The sequence below is a fragment of the Ceratotherium simum genome, chromosome 2 (assembly GCF_057802395.1).
Source record: "Ceratotherium simum simum isolate JZ-2026a chromosome 2, ASM5780239v1, whole genome shotgun sequence".
NCBI classification, from domain to species: domain Eukaryota; kingdom Metazoa; phylum Chordata; class Mammalia; order Perissodactyla; family Rhinocerotidae; genus Ceratotherium; species Ceratotherium simum.
Window position 1 is genome coordinate 83,911,901 of NC_141901.1, and position 26,283 is coordinate 83,938,183.

The 26,283-nt window shown below is 35.0% G+C and overlaps 1 protein-coding gene across 2 annotated transcripts in view; it reads left to right on the forward strand.

Moving 5' to 3' along the window:
* The window catches only part of ADGRL4 (adhesion G protein-coupled receptor L4), a 115,762-nt gene that overhangs the window by 80,482 nt on the left and 8,997 nt on the right, over positions 1 to 26,283 (forward strand). For both annotated transcript variants that reach the window (XM_014788310.2, XM_087420166.1), the window contains 4 exons: positions 2,319 to 2,492; positions 3,758 to 3,961; positions 5,985 to 6,205; positions 6,335 to 6,401. In XM_014788310.2, coding sequence (XP_014643796.1) covers positions 2,319 to 2,492; positions 3,758 to 3,961; positions 5,985 to 6,205; positions 6,335 to 6,401 — 666 coding nt within the window. The remainder of the gene's footprint in view (positions 1 to 2,318; positions 2,493 to 3,757; positions 3,962 to 5,984; positions 6,206 to 6,334; positions 6,402 to 26,283) is intronic.

Consider the following 26,283-nt stretch of genomic DNA (forward strand, 5'->3'; position numbering starts at 1 on the left):
TGATCAGTCTCTTTCTCTCTCTCAAACTTTTGCGACTTTATCTTTATTCTCAGAATTCTGGTCTAAGATGAACCGTGGTGTGGGTCTTTATTAATTGTACTAGGCATGATGTCTGTTCAGTATGAAAATGAATGGCCTTCAGTTCTGGGGAAACTTCTGATATTATTTCTTTGGTAATTTCTTCCTCTCCAGCGTCTCTGTACTCTTCTCTGTTACTCCTATTATTTGAGTATTAGATTTCCCAGCTGAGCCTCTAAGGTGGTTTTTTATTTCATTTTATTTCCCATTTTTAATTTCTTTTTTTCTGATAATATTTTTTTATTTCCACTTTATACTTATGACTGAAAACCTTATTTTATGTAACCCTGCTTTTGTTTAATGAGTGCAGTGTCTCTCTCTGAGATATTCTATTTTGTAAAAAAACTGCTCCCCCTATCATGTTGCTTCTGATTGCCTTTGTTTGGCTTGTTTGCCTTCGTTCTCTGTCTTGCATGTTAGAGCTTGTCCTCAGATGTCTGGTGGTTCATGACTGTCCACTCATATCTAATAACAAGGCATTTGAAAGATGACTGCATGCTCCAGTGGCTTGTGGCAGTGGTGTGCTTCACTCTAGTGATCATCAGGCTGGTTTCTAGGCTTTGCGTTGGAAGATCCTGAAGGTCGCTATCTAATTTCTCTTGGGCCTATCAGTTTCAAAGAAGGAAACCTTATGATCTCCTGCCTAAATACAGAAACTCAGCTACCAGGATTAGGAGAATGAAGATTATGAGGTGGGTGATGTTGGGGCTCAGTAAGTAGACTCTCAGATTACTCCCTGTTTTTTAAATGACACTCATACTCTCAGCTGACTCTGGTTCCCCAGTTCGAATCCCTCTGGATCCTCTGGTTTATGGTTTCCTACAAGAGTGGGATTGGGCACTTTCCTGGCTGTTTTGGGGGAATTGGATATAGAATTTCAATTTTCTTCACCTAGCTTGACCTCTTTGAAAAACTTGTCATCTCTCCAATTTTAGCTCAATCACTGTCTTCCCAGACTCACCCCAATCAAATTCAGTCTGTCTTCGACAGTGTTCCAACTGTTGAGCCAAGTGTTGGAGTTACTACATTTCCCATTAAAGCAATTGTCTTATTGTATTAAAAATCTTCTGAGTTTCTAGCCTCCTTGAGAGCAGATGCTTTATCTTTTTAACTGAGAATCCCTGGTTCCTCACGCAGTACCTATCACATATTTGATACTCAACTAATATTTTCTTTAATAAATAGCTTTCTGAAGATTTGGATTTGATTCTGTCACTCCACTTATCAGTAGTTAGTCTTGAATATATCTTTTCACGTTTCTTGGCCTCTTAACACAATACCTACCTCACAGGGCTCTTTTGATGGTCAAATTAAACAAAGCAGGTGAGAATGCACCTAGTTAACTGTAAACTGTTATATAATTGTAAATAGTTTTTTTATTTCTACAAGATATAAGTATAGGGTGTTCAACATTCTATGAAAGTTAAAATTGACAGTGCATTACGTATCATATTATGATTAGTTAATATAAATATATGATAAAGAGAACTCTACTATTCATTGAACAATCATCCTGTAGTCTATGTGATCAGTCCCTGTCTATCTCTGATCTTGTCACCATTACTCTTCATTTCATTTGCTGTGCTCAAACTATACTGGCTTCTAGAGGTTTCTGGAAGATCCTGTTGAGTCTCACTTCAGAGTTTTTCCATTTTCCATTCCAGCTGTCTGGAACCCTCTGTTCCCAAGTCTTTAGGGCTCACTGTTTCACTTCACTGAAATATTTGCTTAAATGTCATCTGCTGGGAAAGGCCTCCTCAGACTATTTATTTTCTCTTCTCCCTGGTTTATTTTTCTTGTTTAATAATTTCTCATCTCCTCACTAGAATGTAAGGTCAACAAGGGGAACACTTTTTCTGTTTTGTTCAGTGTTGCGTTTTTAGCACCTGGATCAATGACTAATATCTAGTGTATACTAAATAAACATTTGCTGAAGATAACATGATAATTTTATGTCATGCACTGTTCTAAATGACATATACATGATCTCATTTGATAGTATATAATTCTCACAACAACTTTGTGACAAAGGATTAATAAAACATAACATTATTGCAATATAAACTTCAATTCTCCCATATAACAGTAGCATCCATGTATTAGCATTGACTTTATGCTTCACTTTGTAGGAATGATTTTAATTATATTGATATGCAAAATGATATTTTAAATATGACAAAAGCAATACCATATGTGTAACTTTTTCTCTTTTTTCCATCAGTAAAATGTCTCTTTTTCAGATCACAGATAAGTCTAGGAGTCAATGTGTATTTTGGAACTACTCTCCTGACACCATGAATGGCAGCTGGTCCTCGGAGGGCTGTGAGCTGATGTACTCTAATGAGACCCACACCTCTTGCCGCTGTAATCACCTGACACATTTTGCAATTCTGATGTCTTCTGGTCCTTCCATTGTAAGTCAGTTTTCCACTTCATCTTTACATATCTGCCTGTGTTCTTTTTCTTTTTTTGTGTCATTCAAGAGAATAATTAATTTTTATATGTTTTCTTTGGGTGTAAATAGCATATTTCATTAATTGATAAAGCCCCAACATTATCTTTTTTTATTATTTGTTTTCCTACTTGCCTTCTATGACACCTCTAGTCTGGATTTTAGGCTGTTTTTAGTCTAGAACTTGTCTAGTCTGTAAAATCTAGTAGACTGTGTGTTAAATATCTATCCATTAACTCTTCGTTTTTAATGCTGTTTTTAAGGACCATGTATACATTTTAATGTATCATGGACTTGAAGAGGCTTTGCCTTTGTATTTTAAGTTTATTTTTACCAATGATCAGTTAGTTAAAAATATTTGATACTTTGATAATATTTGATAATTTAGTCAATAAGTATTAGTACATTTATAACTAATATCATGTTTTAATAATGTAGAACCCTACAAGATTTTTAAATATGAAAAATCTTTCTAAGACGAATAACTTCATAATATGCATTTTACATCAGTAATATCTTACTTTTACATTAGGTAATTTCTTATTTTATATCTCTATATCATAATCTTCATTAGATTACAGGTTAATTTCCACATATATTTAAAAGCCATAAAGTATATAAAGTGACCAAATAAATCTGCTTAGCCATAATGTCAGTCATAGAGATGATTCTTTTTCTAAATATTAGGTGAGCAAAGAAGCCTGTATCAATATATAAAAATAAATATTCATCTGGTTAGAATAAAACCAGCCTTTCCCATTTCAAAGTTTTTCAACTATACTATTTTGATATTATATATATTCAGCATTCTGATACACTTATTTGTTTTAGATGAATCACTGCATGGAAATAAGACTTATTCTTACCACTGATGAATCTGTTTTAATTAACCATTTTCACATTACGATAACGAATTGCCTTTCTAATATCATGAAACTGATGACGATAACATTGTTAAACCATATACTAATATATACTATGCCTAGAAAAAAAATCACTAATTATAGAACTTTTAAAGTGCTACGTGATTTATATCAGAGTTCTCTGAATATTGAGCATTTTCAAAAGTATAAAATTTTTCTCATCTAAATGCACATTTGTATTTTTACATTTTTATGAACATTTTGATTAATGTTTCACTTAAAAATGAAGTTCATTATATGTTGTAGTTCCTTTAACATGTTACTGAGTTATTCTCTTAACAGCTTTATTATTATTTTCCCTTAGGGTATTAAAGATTACAATATTCTTACAAGGATCACTCAACTAGGAATAATTATTTCACTCATTTGCCTTGCCATATGCATTTTTACCTTCTGGTTCTTCAGTGAAATTCAAAGCACCAGGACAACAATTCACAAAAATCTCTGCTGTAACTTATTCCTTGCTGAACTTGTTTTTCTTGTTGGGATCAATACAAATACTAATAAGGTATGTACATCTCCCTTACTTTCTATTTTTATTTTCTAAATTTGTACTTTCCTGAATATATATGTCATAGAAACATGAATTATAATTAAGGGCTTAATGGGGTAAACATTCTATGTACTTTCTTTTTATGTCTTTTTTAAGTTTGATAATGCTAACATATCTAAGCAACCGGCTTATCAATTCCATTAATCACAATGTCCCTCATTATGATGAACTTTGGGGACAAATGAAAACTTTGCAAGATACTGAAGAAATAAGCTTTTTTGCTTTCTTTTGTTTTGTTTTTACACGAACACTAAACAAAGAGTGAGGAGAGAGAATTGGAAATAAAGTTTATCTTCACACAGGGACTGAAGAGAAAAGCTGCTAAGGTTCAGAGGTTGAAATATGATAAATTGGCTCTACCTAGTAACTGCACTTTCCTAACTACCCCTTTCCCTCCATTAGTAATCTAGGGCTTTACCAAATAGTTTCCATATTGTGTTAGTCTGCATCCTCCTAGAAGCAGACGCTAAAATGGGGTGAAACATGCAATAAATTTATTAGGTGCCATGGTTGTGAGAGAAAATGAGAAGAGAGAGACTTGGAGAGCCATCAGACCAGGATGCAGGTCTTAAGGAAAGTTCAGCATGGTTGTCCAGGAGTCCTTTGAGAAGACCGTGAGCCAAAGTCACATGGCAGAGGAATCCTCTGTCTCTCGAGAACAGGAACGTCTTAGTAACCCTACTGGGCTCAGTCACTGGCTAGCAGCGGCCTGTGGGAAACATGAACACAGCGATGGCTCTCCGCGTGCAGTGGCTGGAGCCCTAGCTCATCGCCCTCCCTGAAGTTAGAGGTTGGACAAGTGCATCCTCATATAACATTAAATTTCTTCTATATTTCCATTCGTATTAGAAGTCTTTCGAGTACTAAATCTAACCATTTGTTATCATCGTTTTCTTCTGAATCAGATGCTGCAAAGCATCTATTTTAAATAGCACGCTCTAGACAGTAGACTCCGTACCTGTTTTTGGTTTTATAGTGGTATTCATAACACCTTTCAATTTTATATACTTCCCACTATCCTACAATGCCTATTTCCTCCTTCAGTCTTGTCCTATCATCACTCTCACCCCAAACTGTTCCTTATATAGTGTTTATTTTCAATTCTATTTCACCTATCAAATTCTTCCCATTTTCAAGCCATATTTCAAATCTCGCTTCCTCACTAAAGTGGTTCCCAAATTTTAATCACCAGTGATCTCTCTGTTCCCAACTTTATATAGTATTATCCAATACATTTTATAATGCAATCTCATTATGCTTGAATTATACTCTATTGTAATAAGCGCAATAAGTGTGTGTTATGTTATCTCTCCCATAATAGATTGTGCTAGTTCTATTAATACAGAAGTGTAGAAGGACTTGTTCTGTTATTCCTTATAAGCCTAACTCCAGTTCTAGGTGTGAAGTAAATACTAATAAATAATATTTAACTGAAATACTTCTCAAATTTACCTGAAAATCTTGTAACTTAAAGTGATTTTATAATGGATATTTTTATAAAATATATCATTATATATCTGTTTTCAAATTCAATGTTTGCTGCCCAATTGAGATATTTGTTATGTTTTATCTAGCATAGTATTAGCAATAATTTTCATTCTTTGAGCATAAATAAAATAGAGTAAAGGCATCTCCAAAACAGAGATCAACTTAAATCATAACATATTCACTAAGATATCATGGTTTACATGTGACTAATCCACAATTTATCGCATAACATAAATGTATAAAAAGTATAAATCTCTTGACAAGAACAGTAACTTAGTTCTATCACAGGAGTGGTGAATGTCTCACATTGATGAAGCATGGTTCTTTTACATCAGCTGGAAATAGTACATCTCAAACTGACACTTGACAAGGATATTTTAATGTGATCAAGCATTCTAGAAAGTGGGATAATTTATGGAGAAAGTCAAGATCTTATGTTATGATAATGTTAAAGCAAACATTGCTTATGGTTTCTTTCTTTGATTTCCAGCTCTTCTGTTCAATCATTGCTGGGCTGCTGCATTACTTCTTCTTAGCTGCCTTTGCGTGGATGTGCATTGAGGGCATCCACCTCTATCTCATTGTTGTAGGAGTCATCTACAACAAGGGATTTTTGCACAAGAATTTTTATATCTTTGGCTATCTCAGCCCAGCTGTGGTAGTTGGATTTTCAGCATCATTAGGATATAGATATTATGGCACCACCAAAGTGTAAGTTCAGATGATCCCATGAATATTTGAAATGTAATTCTGAATACACTTTGTATGTTATTGAACATTTTACTCTGTTGAAGTCCATTCAAACATATTTATAAATTTTTATCTATTATTTACTTTCAGATGTTGGCTTAGCACAGAAAACAACTTTATCTGGAGTTTTATAGGACCAGCATGTCTAATCATTCTTGTACGTATATTTAAAATTATTGTTAGAATTCAAAAATTGATGATTAGAGGGTGCTTAAAATTCTCAGCAATTAGACATTACTCTGAGGGAAAAAAAAATTTGAGCACTTTACAGTATCTCATTTATGAACATTTTACATATGGTGCATCACTATTGAGAAAAAGTATATACATCTTAAATTCAAAGCTGTTACCATTCATTTGCCCCTCTTGGAGGAGGATATATTTCTGCATAACGTACAGGAAAAGCATTGTTCACCTATCAGTAGTATCTCAGCATGCTTCAATACGGAGAGTGTGCCAACCAGCTGATAATCTGGCATTTCAGATGTTTACGTTATTTAATCTTTTATCGATGATCAGTGATCTTTGAAGATTAGACTGTCATCTTTATAGTTTTATTGTTCTTATGTACCCTGTCATCATGAAAGTGATTTTAAACTAAATTGCGACGTCAGAGACAAGAACCCACTATTTCTCCTGAGCCGACAAGTCATATACTGATAGTCCTATTTCAGCTGGGAAGAGGGCCTTTTAATTCTTATTGGAAGTGGTTTCAAACCTACAAATTTGGCAGGTGTTATATGTTCCATTCTAAATAAAGACATTTTTATACGTCTCAAGAGCATTTCTAAGTGCTGTAAGTTTTCAAAGCCATTCTAAATGTAATAGTCTGTCAATGAATCTGGGAGGTCTGACAAGGCTCTAGAATGGAATGAGTTGTCAGTGGAGGGGTTGTGACAATATTTTGGACAACTTTTTCCCATATATTTTGACCATAAGCTAGATATCTTTTATGAATTTTTTTTTCTCTTCCTCTTTCCTCATTTATTTTTTTTTTTTTTTTTTAAGATTTTATTTATTTATTTTTCCCCCCAAAGCCCCAGTAGATAGTTGTGTGTCATAGCTGCACATCCTTCTAGTTGCTGTATGTGGGACGCGGCCTCAGCATGGCCGGAGAAGTGCGAGCCCGGGATCCGAACCCGGGTCGCCAGCAGTGGAGCGCGCTCACTTAACCACTAAGCCACGGGGCCGGCCCTCCTCATTTATTTTTATGGTTGTGAGGAAGCTGCTAAATGGAGAAAGATTTAAAATGCAAAACAGAGAATTTTTATCAAGGTTTATTTTTTAAGGATGTGGGAGAATAAAGTGCATTCAGAGACTATATTTCCTAATCGTGGCAGAAAATTGATTATAATTCTCACAATGAATCTAGTAATATAAAAAGAAACTGTTGGCTAGATTTCAGCTGAAACAGTTTCAGAGTTAGTTGATTATAATTCCAAAATTTTCAGCCCACAGGAGAATACAGACTGAATGGTGTCCCACTCACATATTTTCATGTGTTGGCCCAATATGAGTATTTTGTGTGAAGACACTTTCTACGTATTCTAATTTGACTGATTCCCTCTCTGCAGTGTGGACCATCTCTGATATTGTTTTCTATAAGTGAAAGTTCTGTGCATCAGTGATTCTTATAGTTTAGATGAAAAGTAGTGGGCTAGAAATTATACTGAAAACAGGAAAAATAGGAGCATATTTCTCTAAAGAAAGAAGGAAAGTGTTCCCTGAAATAGTTTTTTACTTTTGCTTCTGTAAGGGAAAAGATAACTTTGGATTATCTTTATGGTAAGGTCCACAGACTTTAGATGGGCTTATCTAAAAATGAGTCCTGCGAACTTTCCTAGAAGGCTAAATGAACCATGTCACACCATCCTAGTCTGGAATTAATGAACCAATTTATCTTCCATACAGTTTCAGTATGATAATCATTCCATTTAACCAGAGGGTCAGACTACTTAAGAAATGGATGAGGTACCTTAGTTTTACTTTAAAACTGCATATGGTTTATCTTTTTTTAGTATCATTAAAAAAGCAGAAATTCCTTAAATAATTACTAAATTGAAGTGAATTCATTTACTCTAGGTATCCCTGGCTTTCTGTGCTAACACTGGTGTATTATTATTATTATACATCTATATGACACAACGTTAAGTAAAACTTTTTTTATTGTTCCAGAATAGTATCTAGGTCAAAGATACGGTAAAAGAAATATTGAGCACCAAACATTTGAAAAAGAGCTACCAACAATTTGGGCCTGATGCTTCCCGTGGGTCTTGCAAAGAAACATCAGGACCAGCTGTAGCCCAGTAAGAGGACTGGAGAAGGGGATCCAAGGAGTAATGGCTCAGAGTTAGGCGTCCTTGGTGTTTGGGGGAGTCAACAGTCTCTTGAAAAGATTTCCCTCCCAGTGAGAAAAAAAGGTAGACGCTTCTCCATCTCCTTGAAGACAAGTTGTGGAGGAGTACTCCAAAAGGTTTGTAGAGAAAGGAATCAGAAATAGTAAGAGGAAAATTATCATCCTGATCCCAGATTAAATGCTAGTGTGACTGTGGAATTTTCACATCTCCTTGATGTATAAGAAGAGTAGAGTATGATGAGCAAATTTTTGTGAGAGCTTGACATATGTTCCCTGACTTTGGATGTCAACATAGAGACTAGACCTGCTTTTGTTTGGAATTTCCTACAGACTGCATGCTTACTGGACTATCTCTTGACAGCAGGGACGGAAAGGATTATTATATAGTGTGCCTAGGAATAAAATGATGGAGGAACACACAAAGACTCAAAGCTATCCTATAAGCACAGAAAAGTTAGAGAAGTGGAGAGAAGTTGTGGGACTGCCCAGAAGGTTGTCAGGTCAAGTGAAGTTATACACAATAAGAGAATGGGTTGAATAGAGGTGAGGTTGAATGGTGATATGGCTGTCCCTCTCTGAAGAATAGAAGGGGCCAAGAAAATCACATATACCATCTAAGTGGAAGCCATCACATAAGCCAAGATTACCAGCAGTAATAGGAACCAAACTAAACCCAAGGGATGTCATGAAGTTCCCTCCATCACCAAAAGGTGATCAGACCCCTCTAGCCCCCAATAGCAGAGGAGATGAACTTTTTCAACAGAGGGGCAATATCCTAGAACCAACCATACTGCCCCCACACTTATCTAAACAGACCTACTAAATCAAAAATCCTCATCCTATGTTTGAGGATATTCTGGTAGTAAGACCACTCGTATTAATTGAGTAGTCTGGGCATGATGGGAGTACAAAGGAAATACAAGAATTAGTCCCTGCTGGCTATAGTGTCAATGAGGAGAAGGCAAGACAAACAAATGACAAAGGACAATGTATAATTAAATATGTGATACTGATGAGATGTGGGAGAGATCAACATGGGCTATGATAATCATTCAACAAGTCTTCATCGAGATGGAGGAGTTTGTTTTGTGGATGGGGTAAGAAGCAGATTCTGCTCTACATGATAAGGAATAGGCAGCAGATTCTTAGTGTGAACTGAAGTGTCTACCAAGCAGCCCTGTAAGCTTGCCAGATTCCCTTTGAGGGAAAACAAAGGACACAGGGAAATAGTCACCATTGTAAACAAGACAATACCAGAAATAAAAAAAGTATCAGCATCTGTCTGTTGAGAGTATTCAAGAATCATCTTTTCATAGATTCATCACTTCCTGGTCTGGATGTCATTAATTATTTATCAAATTTTCACCTCCATAAACTTATCCATTTCTTCTCCTCTACTTGTATAATCAGGCCATTGCTATCCCTTACTAAGATTCTAGTATTAATAATAATAAAACAATATTAATAACGGTATTAGGAACTTTTTTTTTTTTTGGTAAAGGAAGTAAAAGTCTATTTTGACCACATTTTCCATATAAAAAATTAGGATGCATAATTTGGCAAATAGTGCTATGCTCTGTATGGCACATAGAAGCCACTCAGTAATTGCCTGTGGTGAACAGGGCAGGATGTTTGAAATCAGGATTGTCCTGGAAAACCTTGGAGATTTGGTATTGTATACATGCTCTTCAAGGTGCTAACCATAGATCTTATACCGGAGATGCATATTTGTAATAAGAATTTTTAAAAATTTATAATTTGCTGAGCTACTACTTTTGAAATGCACAGCTAATATTTTAATAATCAATCTCCTTAAATCATTCACATTGTGATTATCCTATTTTATAGTTAACAAAAAGTAGGATCTGATTCAAAATATTAAGTGATTTGCCCAAAGCTCTAGTTCTACAAATAAATATTGAGGCTAGAACTTGAAACTATTTCTGTCTTAATCTAATGCCTACCTTTTCATGTTACCTTGCCTCTTTTGCAATTGCCTTCTAATCTATCTTTCTACTGCCGTTCTCTCCCATTTCACTTAAATCTATCTATAATAAACTGCCCCAAACTCAGTTCAGATAATGGGAACTATTAGTAAGAAAAATAAGAACATTAACGTTAAGCCCTAGTAAATTCTCAGCACTAATCTAAACATTCTTCATGTGTTAACACATTTAATGCAATCCTTCAAACAATTGTTAAAATATGAAATTCAACCAAGTAAATTTTAAAGATCTTATTGGCTTTCTTCAACAATTTGTGAATTGGGCAGCATCCAGTCTAGCTGATAGAAAAGAGCTCTGAGGAGCTGTACAAAACTAAAAAGACTTTTACAGGCAGAAGGGAGCAGGAACAAGGCAGTTATACTAGACAAAAAAGCAGGTTGGTTATTGCACAGTTGCTTTCCTTTAGGGGAGGGCAGGGGTCTATCAGGCAGATTAGCCAACTAGTGCTGATCAGGCAATTCCTAAATGACTGGTTTAAGATTCTATTTCTGGGAGAGCTGAAACTATAAGTCTCAGTTTGGTGACATGGGGTTTAGCACAAGCAACTCCATTTTGGGCCTGTTGTCTTGTTTTTAACACAACTCAAAAATGGCTTTGTGTGTGTAAGATTTACTTTATTTTGAAGTTGGAGAAGTTGAGGAATAGAGTGATCACACAGCTTGCAGAACAGCTGGTAAGTATTTGAGCTGAAACTCACATTCATGAAGTTGAATCCATGGCCTGCCTTCTTAATTCCAGTGCGAGGTCCCCTTTGCCTATAGTCCAAATGCCATAGACTGGTATATGATGTCCTCAGTAATCCAGCTAAACCTTGCCAATTTTCAGCCTTTTTCACACTGTGTATTTCCACAAAACACCTCCTCCAAGAACTTTATCCTCCATAGAATACTTGCTGCCCCTTGGATATTTTCTTTTTCCTTTATGTTCAATAATCCTGCCACCTTGTGCAAAGTTCTGCTCCCTGAAATCTTATCATTAATTAATTCACAACCTCATGAAAACCTTTCCAGGTTTGTAACTAATCCTTTTTTCCATATGCTCCCATCGACTCTCCATTCTAATCCTATGTGGTACTTTTAATGCTTTGTTTTGTTGCACATGATAATTTTCTGTGTGCGTTATGCTACTCATCCTCCACATCCAAACACCCAGACATAGATCTATCAGTTTCTTGATTCACTGACCATATATTGCTCAATAATCAATGCTACTGTGTTGCACAACCTTAAGGGCCACAGTTCCTTATGCTGCAATGTGATTCTCTATGGACAACACTCACATCGCATTCTCTGTTAACGATGAGCCCTAGACTGTAAAACTATGTGGTCCTCTTTCTGGTCACCCCAGGACATAGAAGCACTTAGTTAGTCTTCAGTAATTATTTGTGTATTTTAATTGATCCATTAATAAATTCCATAGTCATAAATGAGACAGGAAGAAACACCATGTGATCTTTCTAAAGCTATGTGACTACTCTGTGCCCTGGATTCCTAATGTGTAAAATGAAGATAATGATGCCAGCCCTACACAGTAAGGCTATGGTAAAAACAAGAGAAAATTTTTATAAGAAATATCGATGCTTTAAAAATTAAAAAAGAAAAATGCACAATAATTGGAGGACAATCCTATGACTCTCTTATTTTTACCTTTTGTATTAAAAATTAAGTTAAAAAACTAATTTTAAAACCATGATTTGCACAGCAAAAAATTGTATGCAAGGGAATGTATGTGTGGCCAATATAATGTGTGTTTATGTAAATATGTGTATGTGTGTATATATACATACATATATACATATATATTTAAGTATAGATTCTAATTTTGTAAATATTGGTGAAGATGTGACAGCCTGTTTAATTACAGCAAGATATGATTATAATAAGTGTGCATGTTGCTTCATGGAATTTGTTAAAAGTACACCCTGCTAGAAAAAGTTTAACTGTTACCCAGCAAAGGCTCACCACCAGATGCTCACAGAAGCTGACACTGCGGCACACCGGCTTTTGAGAAAAGAAAGGCTTTATTGCAAGGTCGACATGCAAGGAGACGAGAGGCCAAGCTCTCAAATCTGTCTTACCCATCCAAGGTGTGGGATAGAGTTTAAGGGATTAGGGATGGCCGACTGGTATGCAAGGGCTGGCAGGATAAGTTTCAATTGGCAGGTCAAAATTTTCTCTTCTGTACATGCCCCTGGTTGGCTCATAGCCCCCTGAAAAATGGCTTTAACATTCTGTTGTTAAGATGGGGTCAGTTATGTGATATTTCTAGGAAAAGTACAATAACAAGAGTAAAGTTGTTATACAGATTTATGTCATTGCCTTCTCCATCGCTAAGAGTTTCTAGAAATTTAGAGTCATCCTCCTCTTCCTGGCACAGAGAGGGAGACACCCTTACAAATGGAGATTTCTCTTATAAATGTAAATTTCCCTTACAAAAGAGTAACTTCTAGGTAACTAGGTAACTAGTAACTTCTAGTAACTAGGTCTTCAGAGCTTTTCCTGTGTTTGCTCTTTCTTAATAATCATCAGCTCAAAATACCCCTCATGCCAAAGAGGCATATTTTGAGGTGGCAAATTCTGTTCCTGGTTTTGTAGTTACATAACTAAAATAAAACAAATTATGAAATATTTTAAAGAAAAGCAATAGAAAGTTAATAGAATAAATAGTATTTATTTTCCAGAATAAAGACAAAATGTTAGTGAATCTTCAAATTTAAAGAATTAGTGGCAACTTTGTTATGGCTGGCCTTAAATGAGGGATAAGATTACTTTCACAGCTTTCTCTGAACACATCTGGGAAGACTTGTACCCCAGAGAAGATGTTTCTATAGAACAACTGGCAATAGCTTTCATTTTTACATGGATCCCTGTATTTCTTCTGTAGAGTAAGGACTAGGTCCGGTAAATGGTATTTGCTTGTTTTTATGAATGGAGCCCTGGGGCATGTCTGGTTTTGAATTATAATGTAAAATGACTTTAAAACAATATATAAATGAGTAAGAACTGAATTAGTTCAGCACTGGTGGCTTTTTCTACCCCTAGGTATGCTGTTTCAAAGAAAGATTCAAGCTTTCAATCTCTTCTGATAAATGCTAACTATTTAGGTATTTGAACAGCAATGTTTTCTGCATGGATTAAATGAAAGTACTTCCTCAAGTGTTGACTCATTAATATTAAGAATCTCTTAGAATTCTGAAGTATGAACCAGTGACCCCACTGATTCTATCTACAAATCACTACATTTAGAATGTGAAGATTGTAACTCTACATGAAAAGGCCTAGCCATGCTTTTGAAAGATTGAGCTGTACAAGAAAGGGGCTTCTAATTCTTTGTAAAGCAAGCTGCAAACTGAAGATAATTTCCATAATTTATTTCTTTCTTCAATATTTTTAATCTTTAATGCTGAATTCTTTCAACTCAAACTGTGCAAGTGATTAGATTCAAGTACACAAATACAAAGAAGAGTTTGTGAAAATAATTTAACTTTTAAGTAGAAATTGAAGTTTCCCATGAACATATTCAGTTTTGAAGACTAGAATTGGCTTGATTGAGGCAAGTAACAATTAAGCTATGTCCAAATAAGGCATTTTCCTTTAAAAATGAGAGTTTCATTTGAATTTAAATCACAGCTCTGATAACTGAGTGTTTCTACATTGCTACTCTTTCCCACTTCTTAGATTTGCCCAGAATTCCACTCAGTTTTTTGTAGTGGCCTCCTCTACTTATTCTTTCTGTGTGGATGATCTCTTAATTCCCTTTCACCAGGAAATACCAATTAGAGCCTACTCAAAAATGAATTCCTCACATAACCTTTACAAGATGCACCACGTCTATATATATTTATCATGTGATGTATTCATATTATTTTTTTAAATTTTACCAATTGCCCAAGCTTGAAATACAAATATTACAAGATTATGTAAAGTAAAAAGTGAACATTTCATCCCACACTTAAATTCTCTATGACTAACTACTCTCTTTCTTAATATTTGCTGTATACCTTTCCAGACCTTTGCTATACATACACACACACACACACATGCATATACATATATATAATTTTAAGCAACAAATTTGATTACCAATTCAAATAACTTGAATTATTTATAACTTGCAATATAATATGTTCACCCTTCCATGTTAAAATATACAATTCTACCATTTTTTATCATTGCGTGAGTATGCTCTAATTTATTTAACTGCTTCCTTATTGATGAACATTTAATTTGTTTCTAATATTTCTTTATTACAAATAACACTGCACAGAGAATCCTTGCTCCAATATAGTTACATATATCTATTATATAAAATTGTTAGGAAGTGCCTCTTAGAAATAGAAATGCAAGTGGAGGCAGATTTTTAAATGTACCAATTGCCTCCAAAACATTTACTTCAATTGATACTTCTATCAACAATATATGAGAATGTTCTTTTTCTGACATTTTTGCCAGAACTAGATATTATTATCAAGTGTGGTGTCTAACTAGCTAAGTTGGAATATATAAACCAAAAGGAAGGATTATGGTAGACCAGGGTTCTGCAGCAGTGGCACCATTGACCCATTGGACCTAATCTTTTTTGCCGGGCCCGTCCTGTGCATTGTAGGGAGTTTAGCAGCATCTCCGGCTTCTACTCAACAGATGCCAGTAGCACCCCCACCACCTAGATATGACAACCAGAAATGTCTCCAGACACAATCAGACATCCCATGGGGAATGATATCCCCAATTCTCTTCATTGGGAACCATTAGTCTAGACTTGGATATTAAGTATCTTGTATAGAAGTGCATTTTGCAGCTTTCTTTAAATGGCATAAATGTAAGAAAAATAATTAAAATCATGATTTTGGCAATGTCCTTTAGATGACCCCATTGAAGCTATATTAGAAATACCCCCAATTGTAAATTTTAAATATTGTAAATAACAGCATCAATATCTTAATTACACGTTTTAATTTAACGGCATCATACTTGTTAGATGCATCTTTTACTGACCTCTGTGGTTCAAGGCACTTTAATATTTCTAACCTTTTCTCCATATGATGTATTAATAAGTACTCAGTGCCCGTAACATTTAGCTACTTTTTTCATATTATTCTGACCTTCTTGAAACTGTAGGTAGCTGGAATTTAAAAAAGAAAAAGTGGAGTTAAAAAAAAACTTAACATAAATAATACATTTGTAGTTTTCAATGTATTCCTATACACAGGAGTTATATTCTTACTGGAAATACCTTCACAAATAAACTCCTTGGGACCTGTTCTAGAAAATTTCATAAAAATTGAACAACTTCATAGAAATTAGAGATCTAAAAAAACACTGAAAAAAAAATCCCTTGGGTCTCTCAAGACCAATTAGAAATAACTGGCCATGGTGAAGTTCATCGCTGGTATTTTCTTATAAATGCAGCTTTACAGTGAGAGATGTCACATAATGATATGGTGAAAGGGAAACACGAGGGATGTTGGTAGAGCAAGACGGTCATCAGAATTATTGTCTCTTTACATTTGTATAATCTTTTCATCTTCCCAAAACTCTTTTAACATCTCAGTTAATTCTCACAAAGGCTTTGTTAATACCTCAAAAAAAAATACTAATAGCATTTAGTAAAAGATAATGTTTCACTAGACTTTCACTAGATCTAGTAACTGTAATCTTGACTTATCTATTTATAAATACCTATGAGGGTTCTGTTATTAATAACTTTTTAAAGAAGTGTATCAATTCCTTGAGAACGACTGGTTACACTAAAGCGAATTATGTACATTCTTATGTAGGTAACAGATAAAACATTCAAGCTTCTACTCACTAAGAATTCATAAAAATTCTCAGACTTGGCCAAGAGCACAGGACCTGTTCTGATCATTCTTACACTTCTGACCGTCCTCCGAGTGTAACACAGTGTCCTAGTCCAAGCTGGTCTACAACAAGAGCGAGCTCTTCTCTGACTCAGTCTTTATTAGCATTAGTCTTCTCTTCTTCCACACATCTGAAAACATCTAATCTTCCCTATAAGTATAAGTATCCCTCTGTCCCTTTCAATACTCTGCAAAATACGAATTACTCACTCTGGGAGAATGGACTATCTATGTGGCTCTGTCTTGATTTCTGTTCCTCATATGAAAATGTTGTGTCTAATTCTAGGGCTTCTCAACAAAGGAGCATTTAAAATTCCTTCTGATGAAAAAAAACATGCCTCCTAATGGTATCTGCTCAAAAAGAGAGCCCAAGTTGTTTAGTATTAGGGTACTGCCTTTAGTTATTGGAGTTAATTCACACTTATTTGGGTAAGAGCGACCATTCTGTGTGTATTTTAAATAAGTGGAGACTAAGGCTTAGCGAGGTTAAGCAGTTTACTCAGGATCCTCCCACTGCTGAGTGGTAGAGGCAAGCTCTTGCTTTCTTTTTTTTTTTTTTTTGTGAGGAAGATCAGCCCTATGCTAACATCTGCCAATCCTCCTCTTTTTTTTTTGCTGAGGAAGACTGGCCCTGGGCTAACATCCGTGCCCATCTTCCTCCACTTTATATGGGGCGCTGCCACAGCATGGCTTGACAAGCAGTGCGTCGGTGCATGCCTGGGATCCGAACTGGCGAACCCCAGGCTGCCACAGCAGAGCGCGCGCACTTAACCGCTTGCGCCGCAGGGCCGGCCCCAAGCTCTTGCTTTCTGAACTCACATTCTGTGCTGTTTCCCTACCACACATCCTTTCATCTTTCCATGCACAAGAGACAGTAGGGAGTAGATCTTAATGTTAGGTCCATGAAAAACTTGTTCCTATCTCCTAGATTCCACAAATGGTTTCAGGGTGAGTGGTGAGAGACGTAGCAACTGCAGACCCTCTAAAACTCATTCACAAACTTTCAGTGCTTTATTTTACTTAGCAAAGATGTCAAACTACATTACTTTCCATCTTGTTGAAAATGAGAGAAATTTTGTTTACTATTTCTTCCCCCATTTTGTGTTGCTTTATCTAAATACTTGCCAAGAATCTCCAACAATTAACGAAAATATCCTACCTAAAATCTTGACTGTGTATAGATCAATATATGGAACACAGTCTGGATGTTTACTGTTCTTTTGATTGATATTCATCAATAAGTAATTTCCAACATCCTATATGACATCTAATTGCTCAGAATCCTTTTTTCCTTTTCTTTCACCAAGAAAAAGCTGAAAAGTGAATTTAGTGCTTCACCCATTTTTAATTGCCCTTAATTTCTTACTCCTAATTAGCAAAATTATTTTCTTCAGGAAAAAAAAATGTGTTCTTTTGGATTCTTTGAAAAATCCATATGATTTTCTTTAATTGATATTACTTTATCAATATAGGTAGTATTAAATCAAAATAAAAGTATAGTTAGTGTGAAAAGAGAAAACCTGGGAAAAAAATAGGTACAACATTTTGAATATTTCAGAATAAGTCAAAACTTTATCAGGCATTAAAGCCCAAATAAGGCTGTGCTAGGAACTGAGGGGGTATAAATGGAGAGAACTTGCTCTCAAAAAGAAGATCAAGTTGACGTATGTAAACAAACACCTCTAAGACAACACATTAGTAAGCTTGAGGTAAGATTTTGGAAAAGCAAATCTGAACATTTCTTTACCTCGCATTTAAATCTTTCTTGGCCTCACATTGCTCTTGGGGTCAAGTCTAAAACTTTTGACAAAACCTATGATAAAGGTGCCCATATTAGTTTATTTATCATCAAAATGGACCTTTTTGAGAGTGAAAGTGAGTGATAAAAATACTTCAAATTGGTTTCATTATCTTGGTGGACCTATAAAAGCTCTATTCTAACATCTATGTTCAGGAGGTTTTGTTTCTACAAAGTAACAATTATTTGAAATAGAGCAACATGCGCCTGACAATGATAGCGATTTTGAATCCTTCTTCCACTACCCCGATACATGGAGGAGGTAGCTGTCCATTACCACTTGTGCCTGAGTGTATGTGAGTAGAAGGTGATGCTTACACCGCATCTGGATAGGGTCTGGAAAGAGAGGTGGGATATTGCCAGTTATCGTCCATATTTAAACACAGAAAGTCAGAATGGTTACTGCACATGTGACTCTCATGCAGTACCCAGGAGACACAGCAGAAGCTGGAAGTGGAGCTTATCAAACCTACCTGAACTTATCTTAATAAGATGTAAACAAATAAAAAACTGAGATAAATGCTAACCTAACCTGAACACTGGGCAACAGACATGAAAAATACTGGGCTCGACAAATGGGGATAAAGTGGACCCTTGACCTAGAAGGCACTGCATGTTCCTGCCCCTGTCTCCGGCGCAGCCTCATCTCACATGACCCTCCCATGGGTTTTTGTGTTTTGATCCTGTTGGCTGCTTTACAGTTTCTGAGAGTTCCTATGTACCTTCCCATCTCAGCCCCTCTGCACTAAAACACCTCCTATCGCTTCCTTCTGGCCATCCCTTCATCTAGTTAACTGCTGTTTGTCTTTCAAATTTCAATTCGAACAACACTTTCTGAGGAAAGTTCTCTCTGATTCACTGGTCTACAATATATCTTTTTGTTATATGTCTTTGTAGAAGCCCATTTTTTTTCTTTCTGGATACTTTCCTCCATTTATAACTACACATGTGTTAGTGTAACTGATTGATAACTGATTCATATCTGTCTCCTCCAGAAGACTATAAGATCTTTTGAGAATAAAACCTATGGATTTCCTCTCGCTGTATTATCCTTGAGGTTTACTAGGTAGTAATCACTCAAGTAATACTATTGGATGAATAAATAAATGATGCACCAAGCATAGTAGTTAGTCAAAAACGTTAATTCCTTTCCTCTAAAGGAAATTTAAAGAAAGAAATCATCATCATGGAAATGGGATTGTTTTGAGAAGACTTCACAGAAGAGATAACACATGAAGCATTCATCATAGCGTATCACTGTCACTTTATTTCCTTTCTCCTTAGGAATGATTGCTATATCTATCTACATCAAACTGTCTATCTAAGGCATGTTTTAACTAGGAATTTTAACATTTTTTACATTTAAGTGAATAAAATGAGGTCCTGGTCAAATAATGTCAGAGGTTTTCAAAAGCAATATGATTGGTAAAAAGTACACACCATGGGTTCTTTCTATGCCATGGATTTCTTATATGTACATGAATATAATGATGCCAACGATGCCAACTCTATATTACAGAGCTACCAAAAAAAAAGAAATCTTTTAAAAGTTAAAAAAAGAAAATTTTAATAATTTGGGGGACAATCTTATGTCTGTTCTATTTTTACCTTTTAAATGGGCAATACTTGAGATATATCTTTGATTTTAAATGTGAAAGTTCTATCTGAGATGCTAAGTAACTGTCAGATGATTTACATCAGTTTGTATACAATTTTTTCATTCTTACTAAACTCTATCCTCATTTTATACAGCGAGTATACACAAGGAACATTTTTCCTTGCTTATATCTTAACAAAAGAGATTTCATCACTCAGTTTTCATTGTCACATTAAATCGAACAATTGTTGTAAATACTCTACACATAGAGTTTTTCTCCTTCATCTTTGTTCCTTTTCTAGTATCTTTTTATCACTTATAACCATCTACAGTTAAAACCAGCTATAAAAATAAGCCCATGAAATTCACTTACACCCGTGGAGGTCACTTTATCCTTCGTGTTTATAAATTTCTAGTACTCTCCAGCTTTTACCTCTGTTTTGGAGACTAGTAAATTATTCTTTCAAACGCAGAAAAAATATTCAGTTATTAAAATATTCCTAAGAGAAACATGTTAAAAATATGACGTGAATATTTTTTAATGCCTAAGATGATCATATATTGGGATGGGATTTTATCCATAATAAAATAGAGCAATTATTTAACTATTACCTCAGGGGATGAGGGAAGATATTTTCCTAATGAGGCAGTATTCTGCCTACTTGTTGATTCAGACTTCTGCTGTGGCCTACCTGTGTGCCCAAGTGTGTGATTAAAGAATATACATCATAAAACCCATGGGTCTGTGGTTTCTCTTAGATGCAAAACATTGCATATATCCCACGGTATCCATAAAATAAAAGAGGTATAAGTTCATCCTTTTCCTTTACTCAAACTCATTCTTAGAAGGTCATTATGTTTTGATAATTTATAATATATCTCTCAGTTTCCATTGGTATATCTATCTACAAATAATAGATTTCTAATGAAATATCGTTTTGTCAAAATCTTCAAACTGTGAGACAAAACAAAAAACATAATTTTAAAAATATTTAATCAATTTAATGGCTGCATGTTCCTTTCATAGGCCATTAAGGATCTCTTGGATTTGGGTATACCATCCTTCATCCTTTTATTCATTCAAAAAGCATTTATTGAGCATCTTTTATATGCCAGACATTGTTCTAGGCCTTGGGAATACATCAGTGAATAAAACAGAAAAAAGTTCTTACCCTTATGGATCTTGGATTATAGACCAGGAGTCAGCAATGACCACAGCCTGTTTCTGTGAACAAAGTTTTATTGGGATACAGTCACACTTATTTGCATATTGTCTAAGGCAGCTTTAACGGTATGGCAGAGTTGAGTAATTGTGACAGAGACCATATGGCCCTCAAAACCTAAACTATTTTCTATTTGACCCTCTACAGAACAAGTTTCCTGACCCCTGTCCTCACTAGAGTGATATAAGAAAAAATAATTATCCTCTCCCATAAAATATTACAGAATATCACATTGGATTCATGAAGAATATGTTTCTTATATTTAAGGTGTCTGATAATTTTATCTATGAATTTCTCTTTGAAGTACAGGTACGCCTTCCTTTTCTGTAAACTTCTTGAAGATAGCCAGATTTTTGACCTAGAAATTTCAATTCTACCCTAAAGGAGTTTCAACAAAAATGGGAAATTATATATGAACAATAAGTGCTTGACTTATTGATGAATTATATCCATTTAAGTATTTATTTTGCTGACATTAGCTTAGAGGAAAGTCCTGAAAGTGGAAAAAGATCTTCTATTTTCTATCGAGGACATATTACCCAAAATAAAGACTGACAGATATAAGTTCTGGTATTGTAAAGTGATATTTATAAGTCCAATGAGACTGTATCACAAAATAATGCTTATCCAATTATTAAATAAATATATATTTATCCTTGGGCCCTTCAAATATTTGAGACAATTTGAAAAAATATATTTCCATATGAATGTAATAACCATTAGTGATAATAATTGATGTTTGTTGAGAACTTATATATTGAGCGCTATTCTAAGTACTTTACCCTAATTATATAATTTAAGACACACAACAACCCTATGAGACAAGTGCTAATATTATCCATATTTTACCCGCAAGCAAAGCAAAATATAGAGTTAAATAAATTGCTCAGTTAGTAAGTGTCAGAGCTGGTATTTGAATCCTTGAAGTGTTGCTCCAGAGTCTATTTATTCTATTTATTTTAAAGATGCATCTGTTGCTTTTTTGAAAGTGTCAAATCATATAAGGCATTGGTCTCCAAACTTTTTTAACTAAAGAGCCCATCAGTAAAAGATATACCTCAATAAATGTATGTCTACATCTTGAAAAATTGTACACACTAGTTTATTAATATTTTATGTACATTACATTATACAATATAAATGCAATGTGCATTATAAAACATACTGAAAATATGAATTTAAAAGATTAAAGATGAAATAATATTTAAATTTGTTCAATGTGATCCTCACTAAAATATTATTAGCATTTTTTTTAAAAAATGAAATATTGAGGGGCCTGCCTGGTGGTGTAGCGGTTCGGGGTTCGCTGGTTCGGATCCTGGGCATGGACCTACTCACTGCTCATCAAGTCATGTGGAGGCGGTGTCCCATATAGAGGAGCTACAACTCTGCAACTATGATACACAACTATGTACTGGGGCTTTGGGGAGGAAAAAAAGAAAAAGGGAGGAAGATTGGCAATAGATGTTAGTGCAGGGCCAATTTTCCTCAAAAAAAAAAAAATGAAATATTGATCACACTTTTAATTCAGCAATCCAAAGGTGTAGATCTAAGTTCAGTTTATTTTAATACTTGGTTTTAATGGTTATCAGGCTGAAACTTCACAAAGATACATTAAATCTGTACTTAGTGTGACTGTGTCACAGATACACCACTTAAATTTATGCATTTATGCATGCATTTAAATTTGTGCAGTAGTATTTTCCACGCATTGTTTCACTTAACTTACTTCATCATGAAGAACAGAGCATTTCTCCAAAGGTACATGACTTTTGTGTGTGTGTGTGTGTGAGGAAGATCAGGCCTGAGCTAACATTCAGGCTAATCCTCCTCTTTTTGCTGAGGAAGACTGGCCCTGAGCTAACATCTGTCTGTGCCTATCTTCCTCCACTTTATATGGGACGCCACCACAGCATGGCTTGACAAGCAGTGCCTCAGTGCGCGCCCGGGATCCGAACCCCGGGCCACCAGCAGCAGAGCGCGTGCACTTAACTGCTATGCCACAGGGCCAGCCCCAGTACATGACTTTTTAAAATTCTCACTATTAAGTAGAAAACATGAAAAGAGACTTCTAAACATGTATTATTGACTTGAGAGAATTTATGTGTTGACTTGAGTATGCATGACTTCAAATATGATTGAAAATTGTGGATCTAAATGAATACTTCAAACAGTCCTCTTAATAATTTGAATTTTTAATAATTTTCAATTTTTAAATAACATTTTATCAAATCTGATTAGATCTCCATGGATTTTAACTTGGATGACTTACATGCACTTGCAACTTGGCTGGCAAATAACTCACTCTAGGAATAGGGAAAATGTCAGTTCTGTCATTTTCTCATTTGTATATTCTTTATCAGTATTAATTTTAACCAATAGTGCACTTTGGAGACATCTTAGATCTTATTTTTTCATTTTATTAGAGTTAGTTTGTTAAAACTATATAATGTGATCTGAAAATCCACCTAACAGGCACACATACACTATGTTGCAGTAGCTGAAATAACAAAAGGGGTGAACCTCTCTGCATTTAGGAACAATCACTCATCCCTCTGACTGGCTTGTATCTGACATGTGGCTCTATATGACATGGCAAAAGTGAGCGCACCAGTGTCATCAGTATTTTAAGTAGTAAACAATTTTTCCTTGAAAAAATGTCAGTGGGAATTCTAATATGTTCTGTCTGTGCCTCAGTAGATTATTGTGGCATTCCATTTTGGAGACCACTACCATGAACCCAGTAATCATATTCAAATTCTAAAGGACAGAAAGCTCTGTTGTTCACCAGCACAGGAAGAACTAGCACATTCCTAGATCCCTTGACCACAGAGAACAGTGAGGGCAGGTGTCTCCATTAGGGGATCACTGGTGGAACACTAAATCCTGTTCAGCGTTAACAAGGCCTTCACCACTGGTGTCTTGACTAAGTTCAATGAACACTAATGCCAAATAGCTAACCACATCACTGCTCATTAATGTTTTACTCTTCTACTTTTAACCATTTCTAAAATGAAGCAACGGTTAGCAGTTAATATCAATAAATGTCTAAACAATTAAATTCCTGAAGTTTTAACTTTGATTTAACTTCTCTTTACCGGTCCTTCATCTGTGCTTTGGTAGTTCTGTAAAGTTCTTGGGAGCATAAACTCTAGAACCTGTCTGGTAGGTATGAATCTTTTCTCTGCTACTTCCTAACTATGCCACCTTGGGCAGGTTATTCAACCTCTCTGTGCCTCTGTTGCCATAAATGTGAAATAAACATAAAGATAATGATAATATTAAGAAGAATAAGAATACTTACCCCATGAATTTGACATGAGGGTTAAATGAATTAATAAATAAAGAAAATGAATTAATAAATAAAGTGTCTGGCACATAGAAAACACTCAACAAATATTATTATTTTTTTGTCGTTAACTTGAGTCTCGATGTTACAGTAGTTATGAAGTAATGAAAAATGTTATTTTATCCCAGAACAACTATTCATCCAGCTGTATACCCCAGCATTCAATGCATGGTTGGGAGAGCATTGCTGTCTTCTAAAGTGTAAACCTCAAGAGATCAGTGATGTATCATGAATTCTGTTAATATCTCAGAGTGACCTATTAAGGATACCCTCGTCTTATGATATTTATAACCTACTCAAATATATTTATTTTCGGATGTTTCAATATGTTTCAGATTACTCTTAATTTTTTTCGTATAATTGTAGACTGCACTCCCATTTCTCTGTGGTCTACTCCCACCTGACCCAGGTGTTGATAACCTCAGCAGAGGAGTACCTCTTAGCTCTGTAGATATTCCCAAGGCTGCTAAATCCAGAGCCTAGGGGATGTTAAACAAGTTGAGGCTTATGGTGTTAGGAGAGATGCTTCCTAGCAATGTCATGAAGATATATGTGGGAGGAAAGACATTATTCCACTCCATGGTTCTGATGATTGATCAACGAACACTGTGACATTATAATGTCTGAGTTTTCACTAAATTTATACTAATGCGATTTCACATCTAAGCTTGAAATTTTATTTTTTTACCACTATTTTATTAAAAAAAGGTTTTTAACAGGTGCCAGCAACAGGAATCCATTGCTTCCTGGCACAGCTTCACTATGCACACCAAGGGGTTTCCAACACGGAGGCCTTTTGCCAAGCCTGGGTATATTTTTTACTGGGCTCGAACCTTTTATATGTGCCTTCCTTCACTATATACTTTTAGGATATTTTATCAGTTCCAACACATACACATGTCAGGTTCCACAATAGTTGCAGCATCTGAAAATTTACCCCCTCTTCCTTTGCAATCTCTTTTCAAACAGTTATAGATCAGCCTGTGTGGAAAGGGTGATGTCTTGGGGGTTACTCTAAGAAGCCAGTATCCTCAGTTGATAAAAAGGATCAAATGTGAAAATAATTTGAAAGCTATGAAGTTATAGTTGCCATACAAAACACAGGATGCCCAGTTGATTTGAATTTCAGATAAATAACAAATTATTTTTTAAGTATAGGTATCTCCAAAGTATTGTATGGGATATACTTATACTTAAAAAATTATTTGTTGTATATCTGAAATTCAAATTTAACTGGCATCCTGTATTTTTGTTTACTAATCTGACAACCCTATGAGAAGGACCTATAAAGGTAAGTATTATAGAGAAGAAAATGTGACAGATACTTGAAAGTACAAACTGCATTTATGACTTGCTGGAGAGGAAGTCATTTACTAGTTATAATTAGTCTTAATCTTTTTATTTCAAGGAACATAGAAGCAAAATCCACAAATAATAAAGACGCTTTTATATAATTGACTATTCACCAAATATCTAGAACATCAATAATAAATGTGAGTTATTGATAAATTAGTATTTATTTTAAACTGGATTTTAAATTTTTATTTAAATAATAGGAAACGCTGTAATTATAAGGTATTTCATATGTACAGATATACAGTGATACGCCACATAACGACGTTTCAGTCAATGATGGACCACATATACGATGTGGTCCCATAAGATTGATACCATATAGCCCAGGTGTGTGGTAGGCTATACCATCTAGGTTTGTGTAAGTACACTCTTTGATGTTCGCACAATGACGAAATTGCCTAACAACGCATTTCTCAGAAGGTATCCCTGTCATTAATCCATGCATGACTATATATAATCAGCAATAGAAAACTAATTATTTAGTTTTCTGTATTAAT